Here is a 24,327-nt window from a genome sequence, read left to right on the forward strand (position 1 = left end):
CTGAAGTGTGACTTTCTGGACTTTCAGGGCTTGTCAGCGCCAAACTGTAGTGTAGGAACTGTATTTCCAGTGTGTATTTATTTACTAGGGGTGTAACGGTACACAAAATTCACGGTTCGGTACAAGCCTCGGTTTTGGGTTCACGGTTCAGTGCAATTTCGGTATAGCAGACAGAACATAAAAAATTTGCTCTGAGATTATTTATTACTAAAACTACAAAAATAATTACGAACTGTTGCAATGTAAAGGCAAAGCGTCTGTCGACGCGTACGAAAAAAACCTAAGCATGCCTATTTGCACACTGCAAAAACAATTACGTAAACTATGTAAATAAAACTATAATATCATAACAATCTTGATTAACTAAATCGCGTGTTCTCTACTGCCGATCATAATTTACCGGAAAAACGCCATAAAACGACACGGGGATATTATTTGCAGAGGCGGTTACTGCCTAGCTTCTGTCGTACAAACACTCAGTTGATGTCATCTCACATGAGTTAGCATATTTGCTTGTGTTTTCAGCAATTACAGTACCAATGAAAACACACCAACCCATAGAAAAGTTTATTTGTACTATTCGTGATGTTTTTAGGACAATTTATAAAGACATAAAAACTACTAAATAACAAAAACGGAATTATGCACTGAGCAAAAAAGGTAATACACTACCACAACTCTAGGTGGCAGCACAACACATCGGGGCCTCTTCAACCTCACTTAAAAAGAGAGAAGAAGAGCTCTCGTGTTTGTGCGCGCATGCTGCTTGTGCTCATGCCGGGCCGCGTCATGTGCATACTGTCGCAAAATTACCAGTAAACCGTTTAGCGGTTTTCGTAACCCTCCACATGTATATACTTTTCTTTATCTGTATTATAAAATTAAATATTTGAAGCCGTGAATTCCAAAACAATGAATTGAATAACCCCGTTGTAATATGCAAGAAAAGTCGTACATATTTTTACGGCCGTAACCTGCTTTCCGGCAGTGCGTTGGTTGTGGAGGTCAGGGACTGGAAGGACTGGCCGACTTTTGGTTATCAATCTGTATTAGGTGTAGCATGCGAATTAGTTTTCCACGACATTCATAGATTTTTACAAACAAAAACCAATTTGTCTACTTTGCTGTCTGTAGTTTGTAGTTGCCTAGCTGGTTACTCTTCGTACGAAGGATATTCAGTTTTTAGCGCTCGAGGTAGCTAGCTTTTAGCTGGCTTGCCGCATCGTTGTTTTTAGGTCACTACTTAAGAAATTTCATTATTATTTATTTTATTTTTTTTACCTGTGACCAGAAGGATTAAGTATGGATAACAACGCACCAAAGGCTGGAGCATCCCGGGGTGGTTTTGGCAGCCTTTTCGGAGGCTCATCACCCGAGTATTCAAACAGTGAACTCGCCGGGGTACCGCGTAAGTTTGATTGAATTGTCAAGTCATGAACCTCGATTGGCACGATATTCATTAAATCTCCAGTATTAGAAAAACTCTAATATGCGGCAATATAGGTGAAGTAAATCACTATATTTTTTCTTGGGAGGGCAGTACAGGTTGTTATTTCTGGGTTCGGGGTAAGAACATACATTTTTTGAATGTTATAATTTTAGTGCGATTTGGAGAATTGTACAGAAAAACATCTGATATATTGGTACCATTTGCGTGCCAGTAGTGTTATCAGTCAGTCGTTTGTTTTATAAGGGGAGTTATTGCTTTTTCTGTACATGGTTATCCCAGAAGACGCTCATACCTGGTATGTTTGCGCAATCTGACGCCAGTGTTGTAGCGTATCTAGTTCTCCTAGCTCATTTTGACATCAGAACAAGGACATGACTCTTTGCACAAATTCCAGATCTAATCTTATAAATTAGGGGGTGTTAATCAGGTGCCTGACTTGGACATGCATTGTTGAATCCGATTAACCCCCCCCCCTTTCCTGAATCACTGAACTGAAATATAGTGACTTGTTTGTAGTGCCGTCTAAACTGTGTCCTGGTTGTTTCTAGTAAAGTAATCAGCTGTATTACTTTTCAGTAACAGGGATGAGCCCCCTGTCACCGTACCTGAATGTTGATCCCAGATACCTTACACAAGTAAGCTGCTTTGAGGGTTACCTTTGTTTTCAGCATGATTAATGAACATTTTTATTGATAGGCATTAAGTGTGTGTTAACCGATTCAAGGACCAATTTTCACACAAAAAACGACTATTTACTAAAAATAACCATGTGATAAATATGGCTAACCACAGATTTACCTATTGTCCATTGCATGTAGATCATTATGCACTGTAACTAAATGAAGTATTTTATATTAACTATACAAATTATTTGTAGCATATTGAATGCTGTTATGTTTAATATTGCATTGTTTTTACAGTAAAGTTGTCTATATTATGTGTGATGAATATATGTGTGTTGGAGGACACATGGTGATGTTTGTGTGGCGTATCGTCATGCCGCCTTTCCACACTGCAGGACAGTGACGAGTTCATCCTGCCCACCGGAGCCAGCAACACCCGTGGCCGCTTTGAGCTGGCTTTCTTCACTATCGGGGGCAGCTGTATCACAGGTGAGCCAATCTGGCACCACTGTCTCAGCCATTACATAGCCAGTAGGCATCAGACATCAAATGTGATTTTTTTTTTGGGAGTTTTGTGAAAGCTTCTGATGACTAACTTTTGGGTATCACAAAACGCATCTCATTAATATTTAACTTACCGAATTATGGGCATAAATAAATGTCCGTATAGCACCGAAAAGCTGGCGTCCGGCCAAATGCTTCGTTTGTCATCTGAAGCCCTAGTGATTATTGCGCGTTCGCGATATAATATCGATATATCATCGCCCAGCCCTACCAGCAGGTGACAAGTATAGTAGGGCTGGGTGATATAACTTCAAATCAATATCACAATCAATTGAACATTTTACCTCAATTACGATTAATGAACGTTTTTGTTTGTTTTGTTTTTTTTGCCCTCATTTCATTGACAGGATTTGTATTGTAAACATGCTCAACTATTAAAGCTGGGGTATTTTTTCTAATGAAACACTGAATATCTTTATGATTTTAAAATTATTGAAGGAAACACAGAGATGAACCATTTCTATTTTATTTACTGAATATTTCGAACAACTGAAATCAAAGCACAAATTGCTTGAGATAAAAACATCTTATGAAAAAGGTCACATTTTAATGTAAAAAGCAAGTTCCATAAAAAGTAGAAAATAAATAGTTTGCATTCCTTGCAAACAAACTTTATAGTGATTATGTATGTCTGGGTGAAATTGATCACGATAAGCTGATTTTTTTTTTCTTTTTCTTTATGTCTGAGGCAGATTGGCTTTGAATTGACATTTTTTTATTTATTACACAAACATTAGGTAATAAAACAGACAGCATTTCTATTTACTGAATTTTATTGACTTTCAAGATACACTACAGGTGTCACAAAGGGTTTTCAAATTACAGTACTGTAAAAATTATATTATTGAACTGTGTATAATTGAAATACGCTTTAATAATTTAGTACAGTACTGTACATAAAATATAGCTTATTGTATTTTCGCTGCTGCATCTCGTTGGCTCGTTTTTGGCAGTTTATCATAAATTTTGATGAGTTTATATTCGTAATTGAGAGAAAATGACTTTCTTTTTCCCGTTCGTGTTCTCTATGCACGCAGCATTAGCCTCAGGTAGCTAGCCAGAAGCAGACAGGTTACTGCAAGGCAAAGTATGCAAGTAAAAATAAAAAAAAAAAGAATTACCATAATTTTAATTTTTTCCATATGTTATATATACAAAGACCCAAAATTAACACTATAAGCGGATTACTTGATTATTATAAGCAAATGATTTAAACAGTATTTGTACAGGAATGATTCTGCCCCAAGCTTTTTGGTCCATATAAGTGGTTGATCATTATAAGCGTTTTCCACTGTATTGTATGTTACTAGTGTTGAAACCATGTAACAAACACTGGTTTGTTACCAGATGGTTGTAATCATACTCCTGTCCTCTAGAGGTCAGTATAATTTCTTAGAGGACTATAAGGAGCAAGAGCCTATATAAGGGCAAGGGCGGCCCTGAAATGTCCCTCCCTATGTATAGTGTGTAATAGGTTGGTTCTGAGGCAGGAATCGGCAGTGTTACAACCGATTGGTGGCATTTCCGTTGGTAGCTGAAAATGTTTTTCTGCTATGTTTATATCTGACCTCTTTTTGGTGTGGTCTTCATCAGGAAGTAGTGGGGTGCAGCCCTCTTTAAACATTTTGCTCCTCCCAGATCACTAGGGAATAGCCAAAATGTGTCCAAACAATGGACACAGCATTTTGATTCGGTACAAGCTGCTGCACGGAATTGCTCAGTCAGCTCGGTGTTTGAGTTCTCCGTGTTGTTTCCATGTCACAGACTGGATGGGGTGGAGTCACGTGACAACACACACGGTAGTGTGTTTTTAAGGGGACAGTACATGAACACACTCTGCAGAAGAATTCATTTTTGTTTTAGTTTTAACAGAATTAAAAAGGAAAAAAAACGAAGTAACTGGCATGGGCGAGATTATGAACGTCGGTTTTGATTAATTTTCGATGAACTGCCCAGCCCTAAAGTACAGTAACTCAGACATGCATAAAATATACACTATATGGACAAAGTATTGGGACACCTGGCCATTACACCTTCAGGAACTTTTATGACATCCCATTCTAAATCCATAGGCACCAATATGGAGTTCGTCCCCCCTTTGCAGTTATAGCAGCTGTTACTCTTCTGGGAAGGAGTTACACAAGATTTTGGAGTGTGTCTGTGGGAATTTTTGCCCATTTATCTAGAAGAACATTTGTGAGGTCAGGCACTGATGTTGGATGTGAAGGCCTTTCTCCCCATTTCCATTCTAGTTCATCCCAAAGGTGTTCGATGGGGTTGCAATCAAGGCTGTTTTACTTTACTTTGTCTGTCCCTTCGTGACTGACTTTCTGTTGTTCCTAAGTGCTTCCACTTTGCATTAATACCACTTACAGTTGATCGTGGAATATCGTGCTTAAAGAAACCTCTTGTGTGATCTCGCAGTGAGCTTTGTATCTCAAATTCTCATATCTTTCTACTTCTCCCTCGCCTAGGGGACCGAACAATTTTGCGTGACTTTTCCAGATCGTGCAATGTGGGAAGGTCCACTGTTTTACATTGTTCATATTAACAGGTGGAGTTAAGAAGAGAGCAGTGTTGCGCAGGTTGTTTGACACAAGGTGTCTTCTCTACTGTTGTAAAATGGTCTTCTGACGCTCCCTTGCAGGTGCCACTTTCGGGGCGTTGAATGGACTGAGGATGGGTTTGGTGGAGACCCGCGACATGGCCTGGTCCAAGCCCCGCAATGTACAGTAAGTACTGACCCGCCTGTCACTGAGGCAGCCTTCCATCTCACCCTCCTTCCAGTTTTTTAATGTGTGACCCCGTTAGCAAAACGACCAGCAAATCATTCCGTTTTATAGCTCTAATCTTTCAATGATGGGAATCCCCTCTTGAAATCAGATTTTCAAAGGTGGAATAAACTGCAGAAACATCTGGGACTTTGGGTGTTTTAAGCAGACTAGGACGTCACACTCAGTTTGACCACTAGTAGTCGCCACTCCCTCAATATAACCTGGGAGGTTGTACTTCTGAGCATGGTCCCTCTTCGGTAAAAAAAATAAAAGCAGTATAAATGGGTAACATGTATGTTGAATATAAGTCTGAGATAGTGGTTGTTTGGACCCTGTGCTTTGTGATAATTGACCGGCATTTGATTGATGTGCTAAACGCAGTAGTCTTTAATATTTTACGTTAATATAAAGCCACACCAGTCATGGGATAGAAAACAAGCCTGAAACAGTGTGAGGCAAATGTTGCAAGACTGTTACAAAACCCCTTTGAGTCCCAAGTTTAATCAGTCCGCATTCCCGTGTTTGAAATGTTGTCATTTACTGTGACTTTGCTAAATTGGGATAAACTTGGGTGTTTGAGTGTAGTTTGATTCCCTGTGTTCTTGCACGTTAAGCTCAAAGACTTGCATGTTTTAATGAGTATAAAGGAAACACCGTGCGCAGGGTGGTGGTCGAGAGGGCGAGTTTGTTTGGTTGATTTGGATATGTTAGGCCTCTCTGAAGTGTTATGCGACCTTCGGGGATAATCATTTAACTGTAATAAAAGTACAGGAAGTCAGGACGTACAGTGCTTTGGTTCAAGTCCTAGGACAGACCCTACTTAGGTAATTCTTAGCAAGGCGCTTAACCTGAGCTGTGTGTAATGTATGTAAGGCATCAAAAATTATGGAGAGGTAAAATTATGAATCATAAGCTTTGGACTGAAATGACGAAAGCTGGCTGAATCAAGGACACTAATAATTACCTGGTAGTTTCCTTGTTTCAGTAAACCTTTCTTGTTTCTAGGCCCACAGAAAGCCTGGGTGATTTAGTTTGACTCCCAGGAAGTCTGAGGCACTAGCCTGACAACTATGGTAAACTGCATTTCTCTACTTCGAGGTTCGAAACCTCAGCTGCAATGTCTGAATTCTAATAAGAGGTTTTTAGTTTAAGTTTCTGTTATATACCCCATCAGGGGAGTTTGTCAACATTTATCTGCTCAGAATACAAATGCCAGAAACACTGCTTAAAGCATGGCAACCACATTTGTATTTTAGAATTGCGTAACTGAAAGTAAATTGATTATCATGCAGTTGGTTATAAAGGAGTAGAGTTGTCTGCATACATCGGTGTTTGCGATGAGCCGTTTGTCTTGCAGTTCTCTTTTGTTTTACTTTTCTTCCTTTCCTCCTCTTTTTCCCATGCTCCTCTCTGCCTGGTGTGAGAAGCATGGCTGCTTATTCCTAGTGGTTGCATAAGTGTGTCTTTGCTTTTTGCTTAATTTAGAGGTAGCAGCTGCATTTAAGTAAGTGTTTGAGGTACAAAAAGAATGTGAGGTTATTCTATTACAGCCTGTGCTGTAATTACGACTTTCGGAGCATTAAGCCAGTCAGTGCCTTTCCCCAGCATGCTGTCTGGCACTAAGAAAAAGCAGTATTGAAATTTCGATGGCTTTAATCCAATAGTTCAGTGTTTAGTGTGTAACAGAGAAGAACAAAAACTATCTTGATTTACACAGGCCGTTGAGCTGGGCTGCTGTTGTTCATTACTCAAGACCGGCAGCCCGCTTGAGTTTGACCTCAGTGAATCCTCAGCAGTCAGCATTCTGGGTTGTGTGATTATAAATCCCAAGGTCACGACGGTCGCTGGCAGCTGTCAGCCTGTCACGTACATTCTCAGTACCATGTCCGGCCTCGATATCCTCCCCCGTACTCAACCAGTGAGCTACCAAACACACCTGTGTTGACTCTTTGCCGGTGCTTCGCACATGGAGCCGGGGTCAGCGCGGCCACCCAGCTCACGGTGTTCCCATCAGCCTGCTAATGCTTTCTCTTAAAGGTGATGATACATAGGGCAACATTTTGAGCAACGTTGCCGGGCAACGAGCAACCAGGTAAGAGACAGGGCAACTAATCATGGCAACGGACACTTGGCAACAACCAATCAGAGAAGAGCAAATCTATTGCCAAGGAGATGGACACCGCGAAGATGGATACTGAAACTTTTACAGCTGTTTCTGTCTTGGCTTTAACACCTATTTTACTTAAGTGTCACATATAGCAGAATAAAAGGTTGTAGCTCCTTGGTCAGTGTAAACACAATCCAGCCATGCACTTTTGTTTATAGGAGTCAAATCAGGTGTTCTCATGTGTTTTCTTGGCTGAATAAAGACTGCTGGATTACCGTATCATATGAATGCTGCTGATTGCAAGTGGGTGGACGATCAGTGCTGCTTCCTGACTCAGTGACTTGTTCTTTATTCCCCTCACAAAACTCTAAAACAGCGATTCTCAACCCATGGGTCATGACCCCAAGTTCTGAAAGGGTCACGAGGCTGCTGTTAATGTAAGCATTTTAAAACCAGCAAGCTCTTATGCTGATTCACGATCAGATTTCCCAGCCCCAGTCCTAGAATTAACCCATATAAACGGGTCTGCAAAGGTTTAACGCAAAACACTCAACCAATCCAAGAAGGCAAACCACAGATGCTTAATTTAAGATTCCCTTATACATCCAATCAGATTTATGTGATAGACATTGATTGGCGTAAATTGCAGAGTGCACTGTGTGCTTGATCATAGCGTTAATTTAAAGCTATACAGTAAGCCCTTGTGCGTTTGCGCTTCGTGATTCACAAATTCATGAATTTTCTGCGAAAATTTAATTGGACCCAAACTTATTTGCATCCGTGATCTTTTTGCACATCTGCGAAATCCTTGAAAAATCCTACAGAAGTGTTTGTTTAATTTTCGTAGTAATTTTCGTAGCAGGAATGCTAATGGTTACATAAATATTAGAAAATAGTTAATTTACTATTTTGTAATAGTAAGTACAAGTTAATGTCAATTCAACGCACAAAAATGATAATTTCTTGAAAGGCTAATGTTTACGTACATAGCAAATGCGCCCCGGGTTTCCCTCTGGAGACGCATTTGCTATAAACACTTTTAAAGGTAATGTATTAAGCACATATGACCGGTTTTGGTGACTCTACCAAACATACGTGGGTCCTGCAACGTAACCTCGCGAATGTCCAAGGTCTTATGTCATATAGAGTCGCGAATGAGCGGTAAAAATTGGGTCGCGGTGCAAAAATGTTTGAGTACCACTGCTCTAAAACATATGTAGTTGCCACCTATATTCAATTTCTAAATTTCAGCTTGAGCACACAAAATGTGACAACTTACCAGCGTAAAATGACATGAGACACTCCACTGCCGCTAAGAGGCCACCATTTTTGTTGAATTTTTCTGAAGCTCCAAGTTGGTCACAAGATCAGCTGCTAGCATTCTGATTGGAAGATCTCAAAGTTTGCCAGTTGAGATCATAATTGTCCAGATAGAAATTCATTGCCTATTTTCAATGGGAAAGTTGCCCTGTGTATCATCACCTTTATGTGCACAGCAAGGGAAGTGTGTGTCTCACTTGACACACTCCGCTGTGCTAATGTGTGGCTCTTTCATGTAGAGTGTATCCCTTTCCCCGGTCTGACTACTGTGTCCTAACACTGCGTTTGCCTGTCATGTTTCAGGATCCTGAACCTGGTCACTCGGCAGGGAGCCATGTGGGCAAACACGCTTGGCTCTTTAGGTGAGTGTCTGTGGCCGTGACCCCCGACCGCCCACCACGTCATCTTGGATATGTGTTACAACAATGAACAACGAGCTGGTTGTGTGTGAAGTGTTCCTTGTCAGGTCCTGTCCATGTTCTCGCCACTGACTCAGTACTGGCTTGCTTCGGGCGTCTTCCCGAATAGCACAGCAGTGATTAGAGGCTGTAAAGTCGATTTGGATGAAGCGCTAAGTCACTCCAAGCCATCATTATAAGAGGATACAATCCTTTATGCTCATGTTTCAGGCCACACACCTCGAAAAAGCAGATTTGGCATGAAGCCGGTCCACCAGCAGGCTGCCAGTATTCCCTTACTGTTTTGCTCTGTAATGACCCTCATGGGTCGTGTTTGTGTGTGTGTGTACGTGTGCGTGTGCGCGTTCATGCTCCGTCAGGTCTGTCATCCCCCAATCCCCTGGCCTTACCTCCATGTGTTCCTCTCGCTGCCCTTCTAGCCCTGCTGTACAGTGCATTTGGGGTGGTGATCGAGAAGGCGCGGGGGGCCGAGGATGACCTCAACACGGTGGCTGCAGGGACACTCACAGGCATGCTGTACAAATCCACAGGTGAGGGGCAGACGGGGAGGAGGTATCAGACATAAACACGTCCATGTGGGCTCGTGTGGATGCTTTGGATCTAAACAGCCTATATGATCTTTATTTTCCATATTTGCTGCTGATCAGGTTCTTTTTTTTTTCCATGACGTCTTTTGGATTCAGAGGCTTTACGTTTGCTGATTTGGTATCAACACGTCAGGCCTCTTTGAAGTGTCATGACCTTTGGGGCATTTTACTGCAATAAAAGGACAAACAAAAATGCCATAGAAGCTTGTGAGTGCTGAGCTGCATTTTTGTGTCAGGGCAGGCCAAACATTTCCTTGAATTTTGTAGAGGAAATGAACTCAGCATTGTGAACACAGCCAACAGAAATGGATAAAGTTCCCCGGACCTGCACTGTTTCCTCCTTTTAAGTAATAAGATTCTCACAACTTTGAGAGCACTATGTTCAGGATCCAAGAAACATTAAAGTGATGCTTACTTCAGATCTGTTGGAGTTTGGCAGTCAGATAAGCAGTTAAAATGTCATCAATAGTCACATCCAGTATGTATCTAATGTATTTAATATGTAAGTAAATAGGTAATGATATAGAATGAGCCAAGAGTCATGTGCTGGGCATGTTATACACATGCCGAGCTTAAGATGCATCTGTGGATCTTTGTGGAAATGAAACTGGGGAATTCTAGGGTGCCTTTGACTAGCTGAAGTGGTGCTTGTGATGTGGTTGTTTTCAGTCAGGTTGTATTTTTGTTTTTGTGGTCTGGGGTTTTTGAATGAAGGCTGTGTTTTCAAGAGCGTGACACCTTGGTGAATGACTAAAATTCCCGAGAAATCCTTAGTGTTGGCCTGGCTGTTGGGTTTTCCCTTGGTGCTGGCCTGCTCCTCACAGGCTGTCGGGTATATCGCCAAGCCGTTCACAGCTCACGCCTAGCTTGTGTTTCCTCTTTTCTACATCTAAAGGTGCTGGTTGGCTTCCAGGATTTACTCCTGGGGTCAGTTACCCGAGGTAGACTGATTAATACTCCGTTAATACTCTGATTAATTTTCATGTTCAGTCCATCCTTCCTTTCAGTCTGCTTGCTTTATACCTGCCCACCCCCTTAATGTTTTCTTTGTTGACGTTCAATTCTGGTGTCGGTTGCAGAAGTGGATTAAGGTACAGGTCAGCTGTCACTGTACAGTGTAACTCGGCATGGACGTTATTATTGCTGCGGGGTTTTAAAAATGGCTGATGTTGATGTCAGTGTCGAGGAAGCTTGCGGTGAATTGACACTGTTTGTGCGTGTGTGTGTTTGTTTTTATTTACCACATTGTGGTAAAACCTGTTACTTTTTAGCTTGTTAGGACATGTATATGATATGTGTGTTTGGGGGGGGGGGCATGGCTGCTGCAGGCATGACAGGTTATCACCGGCCTCCTGTCTCTGGGTGTGGGTCCGGATCGCAGTGAGGCAGCCCCTGTCACTCTTATCGCCACTGGCGCCGTGGGGGTTGGCTGCTCTGTTAGCTGCTGATGCCTGCTGCTCGTACTTTTCGTCTGATATTCTAGATTAGGTGAGTGACTGCTTAGTTAGCAGTCTAGAATAGAGTATGGGACATGCAGTAGGTTGTTGGTTTGAGTCCTGAGACAGCCTTTAAGTCTTAGCAAGGCAATTAACCTGAGCTGTATATAATATATGTAAGGGATTAAACATTATGAATAACTAAAATTTATGAGTTATAAGCTCTGGACTGAAATATTGGTTAAGCAAGGAAACTGCTAATATTTTCTTTAAATAAGTTAAAAGCAGAGTGTAATACTGCCAAACTGTAGAGCTGTCTTGTATCTGCCCTCAGCACTGCATCTGGAGAATTGCAGCAGTGTAAATGCTGTCTGTCTCTGTGTGTCTGCGCAGGTGGGCTGCGTGGGGCAGCCCGTGGCGGCCTGGCGGGCCTGGCCATGTCGGGACTCTACGCCCTCTACAACAACTGGGACCATCTCCGGGGGAGCACCCCAAGCCGCTACTGAGCTCCGCCCCCCGATGGCCGACGATGGGTGGCCTGGGTACACGAGCACGTCACTCGGCCTGATGTAACCCCCCCGGGACGGACTCGGGCGGCATCTGCTCGCAGAGGGCCGCTGGCTCGCTCACTCTCTCAATCACTTCGCTGCATCGTTACTTCAACAGGGAATGACAAGAACTGGACCTCCTGTTGCGTGTTAGTCTGTAATTTACCAGAAGTTCTGCATCCACCACATGACTGGATAGGCCTTTGACTGTGTACTTCTGAGTGGGGGGGGGTATCCTGTCTTTATTATTAACCTTATTTTGTGTTCTTAATTTTGAGCCATTCTGCTCTTTTGTGGGGAAGTAAATTAATGTTTTGATTGCCGAAGAAACTGAGAGGATCTTCCTCGCCTTTCTTCCCATGTTACCATGGATTACCATGTGGATAGTGCGGTGTCACATTCGCGGGCGGCCCCTTCTCATAGTCAATATTGTGGGTTTTTAATTCTCAGGCTATTCAGAAGCATCCTGCCGTCACATGAATTGACTTGGAAAGAACGTTGTGAAATGAAAGGTTTAGGTAAAACCCAGTGGGCTGCAGGTCTTGAGTAATTTTCCCACAATCCCTCAGCTGTGGCACCACTCCATGCTCATGAGGCCCATGTGACGGCTTTGTGGAGTCACAGGGTCTCCATTTATTGGACAGGTCTGGTGTGACACGTCTGTCAGGACGTAGGAAGCAGCTCATATCCTGACTGTATATGTATATAAGGGTAATTTACTGTCTGTGCCAACTGTGAATGCAGTCATTTAAGAGCAGCACCATTCCACACATGGGTGAAATAGACTAACACCAATAAAATACAACTGTGCACGGAACATACCTATGAAAAATATCGGTGTGTAATTTTCTTTGTGAAACTTAACCCAATTAGCGAAAATTGCTTAAATATCAAAGAAATGTATCACGTGCAAATGTTCAAAGATAATGAACCGGATTTGAAAAGCAAGCTAAATTAAGCATAGTCTATAGTGGTTATCTTATGTTTGTGATAAAATATGGTGGTTCTCTTTCCTACAAAACAAGCTGTTATGTTCCAGAGGTCAGGATGGCTGTTCAGCAATCCATATCAGCTATATGTCACATATCACCAAGGCTAGAACTCAGGAACTGGGCTAAAGGTGGGGATGAAGCCACCCGCTGGTGTCACATGACCTGGCTGTCAAAGAGCCAGGCCTAAAGGCTGAGGTTCAGAGGGTGCACGCTCACTCTCATGTTACCAGTGCTGCAGCTACAGCTGTAGATCAAGTAATAGAATAGAGGAGCAGAAACTCTTTAAATACCTGTGATTCTGATATTTTCAGCTGAATCCTAAGATGGTAACTGAAGAAAATGCATTCCGACAGACCTATCAATGTGAAACGATTGGTCAGGGAGACGGTGAGTGTGTGCAGCTGCACTTAGGCATGCAGTGCAGATAACAACCATCACTCATTTTGTTGATGACAGTAGAAAATAGTGTCTCAAGAACTGAGTTTTGTCATGTCCAGTGCTTAAAATACAAGATTAGTATCCCTATGTATTTGGGGGTGGGTTGTTAGATGTTGCCATGTGATTTAGTCAGCCTTCCCTTGGGGGAGGGGGGGGGTGGTTATGAAATTGCAAAATTCAAGCTTTTGCTTCTGCAAATTGATTTTTGTTCATTTTAATTTGTGAATTGTGCTAATGGCAGTTTTACCAAATTGTATCTATTTACAGAGCATGGCTGTGTAATCCACTCTTTTTACGCAACCAATAGTAGATAAGAAGGATGCGGACACTGAATTAGAGTCACGTTAAATTTCTGGCAGGCAGAAAGCTGTACTGGTGCAGCCTTAGCCTACTTAGCCATGTAGAGAAGTTCCCTCTCGCTTTATCGACAAAGCAACACAGAACGCTGGCAGAGACGCGCCGTCAGCGGATGTGCAGGAGCCGCTGCCAAAGTCCAGCTCCTCCGATTGAGCACTTAAAAAACACGACCCTTACAGGTGAAGGCTCCAAGGAGACAGACACAGGCAGGGAAATCGATTAATCATTTTTATTAAGTTAAATATGACAGGTTACCAAAGCAGGAAGAAGCACTCGAAATGTAAGGACTTGCTTATAGTACAACAACATGGTATGAGCACTTGAATACAAAGCCCCAGCAATCCAGGTGACACTGCAACGCAACAATGCGTTTCATCCAGAGTCCATCAGAGTCATGAGGTCCCACAGGGCAACAACTTGGGCAAATGAAGGTACTGTGGGAGCCCCGAGTCCCCTGGTGGCCATATTTACCATCTCCTGCACTGGACTTGCATCATCTCCTCCTGCCTCTAATCTATTGCATGCAGCCCTCTATCTTGGCCCTTATCTTGACTGGCTCCACAGATGTTCTTACTAACATGTTAAAGATGAACTACCAGTTTAACATCCTCCCCCTGTGCAGACTTCATCGGCCCCGTTATCGCCATAAAGCCGGCATAATGGCCCCACACTCTCGCCCACCTCCCCGGCCCACAGGAAGCTGCAAGGACACAAAGAGGTAAAACAGTCCTGGCTGCCAGCACCAGATTGGTGAGGCTGAGTGACCTAATGCAGCAAAGCAAAACTGCGTTGGTGGTGAGGGTTTGTTTTGTGTTACTACAGCAAGCACCTTGACTAGAAGTAATAATTTTGCCTTAGCAGTTAGACACCTGGGTGTCACATCAAGATAAATCATAGAAATAGTGCTGGACCTAGTGGGTTAGTTCAACATGAAGATGTGTTTGTGTGTACACATATTATTATATAAATTTATATATATGACACAGAGTTGTCATTTGATTGAAATGGGGGACGATCACTGTGTGCCAAGACTTCTGGTTAAGTATGATATGGTGACTGGTCTGCTTTATTCAAAGTTACTGTGCTGTTTAAAAAAAAAAAAATCATCCCATAAAATCCCATTAAAATCTACATTTCTCAGGCCTAACTCCTTAAGCATGTGTCCACCTCCACATTAGCTGAATGTTTTTCTGATGCACAAGCCTGGTCCTACTAAGCACAGACAGGTAGCCTTCAGTGCTCCTGTTCCCATTATTGAGGTTAATTAGATTGTATGTCTGCCCCTCCTACCATCACCAGCTTAGGAGAGCTCTACTCTTTGATTCAAAGAAGTTCCTACAGATTTGTTACAGAGCAACCAGGTTTGCACAGCACGGTGCCCATGCCACTCCACACGCTAATCTGACCAAAAGGGGGAACAGACCAAATTTCCACAGACATATGAGAAATGGGGGAGCAAAGCCAGGGGTGATGAAAGGAGTCCAGTCGCCTCAGAAAACTTTGAAGAGGTGACCAGGGAAGGCGTGTTTAAGAAATCAGAAAATTCCTAATGGTTCAAGGATCTTCTAGTGTTTCACATCTGGAGAGGAGAAACACAGAACATTCACATTGCATGTCCATACACCAGCATCAATTACCTTGGGCATAAAATATCCACAAATTATCTCCGACTCATTTTCTGACCTGTATAGGTTCCTTGTGCAGCCATTTTTCCTTGTCTCCACCGAGCTTCATACAGGAGAACAGATCACATACTTTGGGAAGGCCATATCGCTCCTAAAAAGCAGACAGGACATCAGATGATGCCTTCAGGCCCTCCGGTGCAGCCGGCTGCCTCCGAGGCTCAAACAAAAAGCATGAGTCTGTACTTACTTGGACTTGAGTCCTCTTGAGCATCAACCACTTGTCCTCCTCCGAGTCCACGCTGATTTGTGTACTTGGTTGAGCCTGCTTCTTTTCGGGTTGCACCCAGTCCCCCACCCAGGCCTTGTGGATCGGGTCCTCAGAAGTAGCGTACTCCCTACTGGCTTTCTCTAGGCCACAGGCTAAGGGCGACACCCAGTTGGAGAGCGAGGACATCATGGGAGCGTCATGCTTTGGGTGCAGCCAGGCCTCCAGAATGGCTTCCACTTTGTGCTGCTGGGTGGCCGACGGCTTGCAATTCTTGTTGCATCCTTCCTTCTTCAGCAGCCAAGCGCTGAGGGCCTCCTTGCCACAATTCTCGTCACACACGCAATCCTGGAAGGTGGAACATGGCTCGTTGGCCTTGCACACCTGCTCCACAGGAACTGGCGGATTCTGCAGCAGCCAGGTCTCCAGGAAGGTGGCAGGGGCCACAGGGGTGGAGGAGGGACTTTGCTTCAGGCACTTCAGCTTGCCCAGGTTCTCTATCTCGATGGCCTTGGTACGTGTGGAGCAGCACGAGCTGCAGTCCGTTTTCAGCAGCCAGTCGCTGGGAGTGAAGGATCTGTTAAAGGGCTTGAAAACTTCCTTCCACTTCTCAGCATCTGCCAGACCCCCACGCTTCTCACCACACTTGATCGGAGTGACCAGCCAATCACTTAGCTCATCCACCTCGGCCATCTTCTCCTTCGGTCCCCCTACCTCCTCCAACTCTTCCTCTTCCATGCTGAAGTTTAGCTCAGAGTCGTCAATCTTCTCAATGGAGAAAGTGGAGCTACTGCTGGCATTGCTCATGGTCCTTTCTCTGGTGGGAATCTCCTCCTTCAACAGCCAGGCCTCCAGGTCCTTCAATTGGCCCCAGGCTTTGAGGAAGTCAAATGGCACAAGGGAATGCTTCACCTTTTGGGAACAATAATAAAAAGGAATTAAGTATTGAATGGACTGACAGTTAAACAGTTTAACCATTAATTAAAACAACTGCTGCTTTCTGTCGTGCTACATTATTCACTGCTACTTGAACATCAACAACTTCCAGACAGGCTCTGGTCTTCAATTACAGTGCCCTCCATCACACAGCTCACCTGGACCCTCTCGCCAGTGGTAAACAGCCAATCCTGTGGGTTCTCACTGGCCTGGTAATGAACTGGACCACTGGATGGAGGTCGGCTGCCAAGAAGCCAATCGGCAAGCGGCGAGTTGCATTCGGCCTCTAATCTCTGCAAACGAGCAGAAGTTGTTATCTTATCTGACAACATGGCTCCAGAGGGAAAGTCAGCGCTGATCTACAGGACATGACACATGGACTCTCCACGGACCTGTTTCTTGGTAGCAATGGGGCATGCCTGGTGCAGCCAAGGCCTGCTGGTGGAGCTCAAGCTTTTGGGGGTGCCATTACTGACATCCATCTGCTAAGGAGAGAGAGACACACTTAGGGAGCGTGTGGGAAGCCAACGTCTACAGCAAACATGTCACCCAAATGCATCCTTTACCAAGCCGGCAGAAATATTTGAATATGCCACACGGGAGCTAAGCCAGTATCAAACCGCAGCAAAACTATGAGTAAAATCCTGTGGAAAGACATATTGTATGTTGAGTAACCATCCAAGGCCAGATCAAAAATAAATGGAAAAGTCCTCAGGAGAACATGCACTGCATCATCTCACTCACCACTCAGAGTAGCTCAGCATCCTACTACCTGGCAACCCTTATATGAGTGGGAAGCTGGGCCCTCACGCATACCTGAGTGGCAATGGTGCCAAAGGAGGTGATCGCCTGGCGCAGAGGACGGACGTCTGCCTGGAAGCTCATGTCTGGGATCTCCTCCGGTTTCAGGTTCACAGTGGACAACCTGGTCGGGACAAACAGTGTGAGAGTGCAGCTCACCCAGTCAAACGGCACAAGCCAAGCCACATGATAAAAATGGGTCCGAACCTGAGACTTAAAATCCCACATTACCGCATCATATTCAGAATAAGCAAAAAAAACAAAAAACAAAAATACACGCAACTCATGGCACGTTTGTTTCCAGGATCTACAGAGTTCCCTAGCGATCAAGAATTCTGGAACAGAAACCAAGGCTAATCTGTCCTTCGAAATACAGGCAAGGCAACACTTACTTCTCTAGGCAACTGGTGATCTGATTAGCCAAGTCGTAGCTGTTGGAATTTTCCAGTTGATGAATGAGGATATCAAACTGACCCAGGAGCTGAAATCACACGTAAGAGAACAACTCAATGCTGAGGGCAGAAAGTAGAGTGATACCACAAACAGAGAATATCAGTAGCTGTCTACAGGAAACGCCATCCTAGCCAATGAAACGCATTTCCGCTATACAACCCAGCTCCGGATCGTCTCTTATGAACAAGGAGACATTGGCTGAACCTACCCAATGGAGCTGCTGCAGCTGATGCTGCAGGGATTCCTCCTTGAGCTGCTGGACGATGTCAATCTGTTCGAGGAGCCAGACCTCACGGGAGCGCAGGATCTCCAGGTGTCTGCTGATGCAGCTGTGGAGCTGGGCTTTCACCTTCAGAGAGGCACACAGAGACAGCGTGTCAGGGAAGAGAGATGCAGTTAAGGCTACTGACTCAAGGCTGGGGGGGGATTTCTTTCAGAGGGGGAAACCACACGATTCGCACCACTCATTCAAACCACTATCATTTTCCACATAGCATAAATCGATGACAGTCTGAACTAAAAATGGTGCTCAGTTCTTCCACAGGGGAAATTTTCAGTAAAGAACAGCATATACCTTCCTGCTGTCTGCTGCTCTGCACTGAGGCAGTCTGACTGCATTCTCATGCGACTGCTCCTTATACACCCTACCGTTACACCTCTACATGCTGTCACATGTTTACCTGCGGTGTCATAAATGACATCAACAGCACACACTGCTTATTAACTTGCACTGAGGACAAAGATTTCTTCTGGAAGCGGTCATTCTGCCGCAGTCAATCCGACCGCATGTCGCCAAAGGGCAGAAGTCCTCTAACTGCCGCAAGTGATCACACCACCTGGACTGATGCCAGCCCCCACCCACAGGGCCACGATGTGCATCCTCACCTCCCTGGAGTTGTCTCTCAGCTGCGCCTCTGCCTGAGTCACTCCAGCAATGGCTGCCTCGAGCTGCGAGCGGGCCTGCAGACACTGCCGGAGAGTATTATTCCCACAATCCACCACGGTTGACATTCTGGACAGAGGGGACAAAATAGCTCAGGTCAAGAAAACTTGCATTATCCCAGAGGAAAGCAGTTGCTCAGAGCACAAATTCCAGTCCATAGATACTTCACTTGACAAAAAGGTTTCTCGGTCTGCATTCCTACAGGTGAAATCACGCTAGAATTCGCACTTCCCCTCATATTACCGCGTACCCAGAAAATACCGTAATTTACACCAGACTAGCGGTGACATTTGAGTATAAAGACATGTCATTTCCCATTTTTTACCAGCACACATTGACCACATTCCGCATGCTGTGGCTGTGATATTTATAGAATATAACAATATATACTTCCGCATCGACAAAAACCCGGTAGTTTCCATTTCCCCGGTAATCCTGTAGAGAACAAATAAAGCAGTTACAAGTTCTTTTCTTCAGATTTTACGAACGTAAGTTCTCTTTTTAGCACAGACATCTACGAAAGCCCGTACCAAAGAGTGATACAACAGGCTAAAGAATTACCAGATGGTAACGTTTCTAAATATAGAAATGAATAGTCTTTCTGTAGCCCACCGCAAAAACAGAACTTGGGGCCGAACCAAACAGTGATTATAATGTCAGGTTACTGCACGTCATAATACCAAGGGATGACCGAACTGTTAACCTGCTTCTGTGCAGTACAACGTGTCCCTTGTTCTGCAGACATTTAATTTTGGTCCCAGCCTAGCAAAGGGATCCAGTCACCCATCCAGCCGAGAACACAGCAGCAAGAGCTGCTGCCACCAGCAAAAGAGACAATGGTGGCAGACGGCGAAGCTTACGCGTAAGGACCAGATACTGGTCGTGAAAAATGCATTCATGTATGGACTGGCTCTCGGGTAAGAAGTAAGAATGTGAGATGACATGAATGCCGCGCAAAATCGAGCTTTAAAAACCAGGAGTACCTGGGATCGGCCATCCCAGACATACATCGTGTAAATATTACATCGTAACTAACCGTTGGAAATGTCGATTAGATATTGAGTCATCCGTTTTTGGATCGATTCTACGTATTTATGTGGCTTCTTGTCGAGATTCAGTTCGATGCATTTGTCTAACCACGATCCGATCGCAACACAATAACACCTAAGATTTTATTGAGACTTGCAAGGAAATAAATGTGACCTTGCCAAATACATACAACAATCTCTGATCTTCCAAAAAATATGACCCACGCAGTGCTCGCAGTAAATTACTAAACGCTTACTAATTGGAATGTGAAGATGATTTTTTATAACAGAGAATGTCCTAAAAGATTATCATCAGATCAAACAAAACACAAAACTGAGTTTTCTTGTCATGCAAGCAATTTAAGGGTGACCGTATCCAAACGCCCTCAAATACAGTTTCGCCTTCCGATCGTTTGTCGACCTCCAGTCTTTAAAATGGACGATGTCCCAGTACTTGGGAGTTGCAATGCAGCGCAATAGCGACTCAGATCTAAAATATATGGATATCGACACTCAATACTCGATCGTACCTCTTGTTCTATAAACCCGGTCCAATAAGGCACGCCGGTGCTGCGCTTCTTGGCTGCTGCGATCCTCTCTTTATCATGGACTCAAAGTGCCGGTATAATCGCTGGCTGCCATCACGAGCAAAGAGCCCAGGGGCGGGGAGAGGCGGAACTCCCCCGTGTTGTAACGTCATCACTGAAGCTCACTGTCATAGCGGCCACAAGCAAACTCGCATTCCGCACGTACACCATCCGGAGGGGAGGGGGGCCCCCGGAGGAGGTCGCTGAGTACGACATCAAACGTGCAGCGACGAGGGGCGCCACGTGTTTAGGAGTTGATTATTCAACTGAAATAATCCATCTCAGAAGTTCAATAAAAAATAAACAAGGCTCTTCCCTTTTAAAATGGGAAGTGGAATAACAACTAAATATAATTCTTTTAATATAATGTAGCAATTACTTTATGCCAGAGATGTTCGTGGATCACAAAATGCAAGTCTAAATCGAGTAGTCAAGTCTCTGAGGGAGGAGTATGAGTAAAGGCCCAAGACTTTCATTCAGCTTCCAAGTCAAGTCTCAAGTCTCTTTTTCCAACTTTATATGTATTCTGAGAACTTTTTCTTCTTTTTATCAGGGGGTTAATAGTGTAAAACAACTGTAATATCATTTAAGCACAATGCCCAAATTCAAAATTAAGATAATACACTATCCCCTTGTTTCCTCAAAAGGGATTAACCCTAGTCTTGGACTAAATTTGAGTACCAATGGAGATTTACCACTGAAAAGCAAAGCAAGTCTAAGACTAGGCTTAATCCTTGTCTGCGAAACTGCCCCAAAATGTTTAAAGTAAACCATATTTTTTATTTTCCACTGAAACAGATGTTGGCAAACATTCCCTCATTGAGTGGCAAAGCTGTAAGAGTAACGCGCCGTATGTACAGATTAAGGCTGGAAGCCAGTACATTATAAAACATAAAAGGCACCGAGTGCCATGAGTACTTTGTACTATGAGTACTTGAGTACTACATCAGCAATAACATCATGTAGAAATGCTAGTTTCTTGACCCGACTTCCTGAGCCTGTGTATCTCCTTCTGATCTTTTCTTAACAAAGTATGGGAACCTTAAACAAAATCAAGTGCACGTCGCCTTTAGAGCTTTGCTGTTTTTTAGACTGCAAACTGCTTTGCTCAAGATTTGTTAAACAACTTGCTTTTTCAGAAACGTTTTCATACATTTTTAAATAAACTAACAACTAAACATTAGCAGAAAATAAAATCAGCGCCTGCATCCATCTATGAGGTTGTTCACTGTGCCGGTTGGCATGTCAGGTTGTGCACACTGTAAGAGAGAAAATAAATCTGTTCTATTCTAGTTTAGCAGTTCTAGAAAAAAATTGTGCTGAGTATCAGTCATTTAGTGTTTTAAGGGATGATTCTCACGTTTACAGACTAGGCTGCATTTAATTTTTATATTTATTCCATTTATCCCATTTAATCTTTCAGCTTGACACTCCATTTTGTACTGGCGATACAATTTTAGTGAAGGTAGGGAAATGGTTTTGTTGTTGGAGTACTGTGATCCAAAGTGGGTACTGATAGCCACCAAGGAACAGTAGGTAGCAACAGTTACTAAAGCGACTCTCCTCTGACTAAGGCTAGGGGACAAGGGATGTAGGGTGGTCTTGAATACTGGACCAGTGCTGGCACCATATGAAGGAGAACTAGTTGATTAACAGAAAATAAAAGAGAAATAACAATCACAGGTTACAGAAACATTGATATGTAAGAGAATTCCGTGGAAGGTTTGAGTACTAATGAGAAAAGTAATTCTTACAGTGTTTTGAAATTCTACAGAACTGCACCATGTCTGGTCTCGCCCCGGCCACAAAAGCTTGTTAAACTGCTCACAGCAGGCGTGGTGCCACAATGCTGTCACACCGCTCCTCAATCACACACACCTATACCTCCTGAATGTTACACCTGCGTTCAGATTTGCATGTTACTTTCAACTGAAACCTAAATTTACAAGAATTTATATTTTTACCAGGTCATCTATAAATAAAATTATGATTTATTTGGGTTTACCCCTGATCTACATAACTTATTTTAGGTTTAGGTTTGTACTGGTGTTTCCCGCTAATTTAAGAATAAGCCTAGATGGAAGCCGGCCTGAGCACACCGTACGTCTCTAACCCCCTTGCACCAGCAGTTTTTAAAATCACATTTTCTGACTGATTAAGACAGTAGTTATCCTTCAAGTATGAATATATATTATAGTTATTGGAACATTTAACACAATTAGGTTAATTTCAAATGAATCCAAGTATATTAAACATTTATGCCAAATATACTAACATAAGAACATAACAACTAACTATGTATTTCCAATGCTTGTCTCTTACCTAGATGTGTTCTGAAGCACCTTTAACTTGAAACTCACTGTCACTACTGGCTACATATATATGTGGTAATCAAGCGCTTATGGGTTGGCGTTGGGCGGATACTTAGCTGACATCTGGCCAGACACTGAGCTAACGGTGAAGGACGGGGAACCAATCAGAAATGTGTAATTTGGGTGTGTGGGGGGTGTGTTAGGGGTGTGTCAAATTATTTGCGGGCTAATCAATGAAATGGGATTTTCGATTAAGCAAGATGAATCAAATAACTAAAAGTATAAATCATGTGTAAATTATGGAAAAAAAGAAGCATTAAACTGATTGCAAGACAACGCAAATATAACAATGAAACAAACACTGTTCCAAGAAGTGTGGTGAGCGGAAAGTATTATTACTGGAAACTACTTCGTGGTACGGTGTTTTTTGTACTGAAAACAAACATATTCCAATTGAATGAACAGTAACGACTGATAAAATGCTTCAATATACACAATTAATATTTAATTAAATCTATATCTACAGCACATAGTATTAGGGGGACACATCTGCTGGGATTGTGTAGCAGTCAGTCATGGTCTTTGACACAAGGCAAGCCCAGCTATACCTGAAGCAACTCCTTGTCGAAATTACAAAGCCACCAAAATATTTAATGTTAATTATGCTCTAAGTACTCAGCCCAAATTAGACTGTAATAGTTATTGTCACTGATCAACTGCAGGACCTGCTTATTATTTCTTTGCCATATTTTCACAAAAGACCTTCTCTGTTTCTGCTCTGCTAATAATGTGCTTTAATAAAATAAACATCACTAAATACCTTGACCCACAAACAGAGGTCACTTTCTATGATTGAGAAGTTGTGGTCACTAGAGAGGAACAGAAGAAGCAACAGATCCGGGAGCAGTTTCCTTATCCTGCAGGCAGGACCAAATCAGTCTTAGGGGTTTCAACCCACGATGCACACCCTGCTAGTAGTTCCTGATAAACAGAGCTGCTGGGAAAATCATGCCACTGCTAAGACAACCACCGAAAGGATCATTTTGCCAGATGAGATACAAGCGTCCTCCCACAGAGGGCAGCACAACCTGTGCTGAAACGCAGGGCTTTTCCAAAGCGACTTCAGCCATTTGAAACACTGCCTTTTAAATGTTTTACCGTAGGGCTGTGCATCCCAAAAGCATAAACTGCACACAGCAGGCGTGGTGTCACAATGCTGTCACACCGCTCTTCAATCACACACATCTATACCTCCTGAAGGTTAAACTTCCGTTCAGATCAAATTGTTTGCCCTGAACTAGATCACTAATTGTAGCCGCCAAAGCCGTACGTCTCGAACCCCCTTGCGCCACAAGTTTTAAAATACCACATTTTCTAAGACAGTGGTTATCCTTTAAGTACGGATATAACAATTACCATTATAGTTACTGGAACATTTAACATAATTAAGTTCGTTTCAAATGATTCTAAGTATATAAAACATTTATGTTAAATATACTAAAGAGTATATTTTTCCAATGCCTGTCTCTTACCTAGATCCGTTATGTAGCACCTTCGAGTTGAAACTCATCGTGACAACTAGCTAAATATATATTTTCTATGTATACAATACAAATAAAAATACTTTTAAAAGACAGTTACTGGCACTTTCCCTTCTACACCGTCAATGTCAGCATGTGGGACAGGGCTGTCAAACTTCGTCCTAGAAGCACGACGGTGTGTGCCATCGCGAGATTTCAGAGTCGTTCCAACCCTACCAGTT

General features: G+C 43.1%; 2 protein-coding genes across 5 annotated transcripts; one reads left to right on the top strand and one right to left on the bottom strand.

The window, feature by feature from the left end:
* The first annotated feature begins 761 nt into the window (after positions 1-761).
* timm23b (translocase of inner mitochondrial membrane 23 homolog b (yeast)) lies at positions 762-14,697 on the top strand. The gene is made up of 7 exons (XM_023821090.2): positions 762-1,408; positions 2,027-2,085; positions 2,469-2,562; positions 5,285-5,369; positions 9,142-9,200; positions 9,677-9,787; positions 11,674-14,697. Exons 1-7 carry the CDS (start codon positions 1,303-1,305, stop codon positions 11,784-11,786), a joined length of 627 nt encoding a protein of 208 aa, XP_023676858.1. The 5' UTR covers positions 762-1,302; the 3' UTR covers positions 11,787-14,697.
* ncoa4 (nuclear receptor coactivator 4) lies at positions 13,830-24,263 on the bottom strand. Of its 4 annotated transcripts, none has more exons than XM_023821086.2 (10): positions 24,098-24,263; positions 18,581-18,707; positions 17,904-18,044; positions 17,635-17,723; positions 17,258-17,366; positions 16,834-16,923; positions 16,600-16,734; positions 15,488-16,417; positions 15,299-15,391; positions 13,830-15,194 (listed from the first exon to the last, which is right to left on the bottom strand). In XM_023821086.2, the coding sequence occupies exons 1-10, from the start codon at positions 24,133-24,135 to the stop codon at positions 15,189-15,191; spliced, it is 1,758 nt and encodes a 585-aa protein (XP_023676854.2). In that variant the 5' UTR covers positions 24,136-24,263; the 3' UTR covers positions 13,830-15,188. The 4 variants fall into 4 exon arrangements, with proteins under 4 accessions (XP_023676854.2, XP_023676853.2, XP_023676856.2 ...); XM_023821085.2 differs by having other exon boundaries at positions 16,834-16,926; positions 24,098-24,262; XM_023821088.2 differs by lacking the exon at positions 24,098-24,263 and adding an exon at positions 22,576-22,656 and having other exon boundaries at positions 16,834-16,926.
* Between the last annotated feature and the right edge of the window lie 64 nt (positions 24,264-24,327).

Source organism: Paramormyrops kingsleyae, chromosome 3 (genome assembly GCF_048594095.1).
Source record: "Paramormyrops kingsleyae isolate MSU_618 chromosome 3, PKINGS_0.4, whole genome shotgun sequence".
Lineage (NCBI taxonomy): Eukaryota > Metazoa > Chordata > Actinopteri > Osteoglossiformes > Mormyridae > Paramormyrops > Paramormyrops kingsleyae.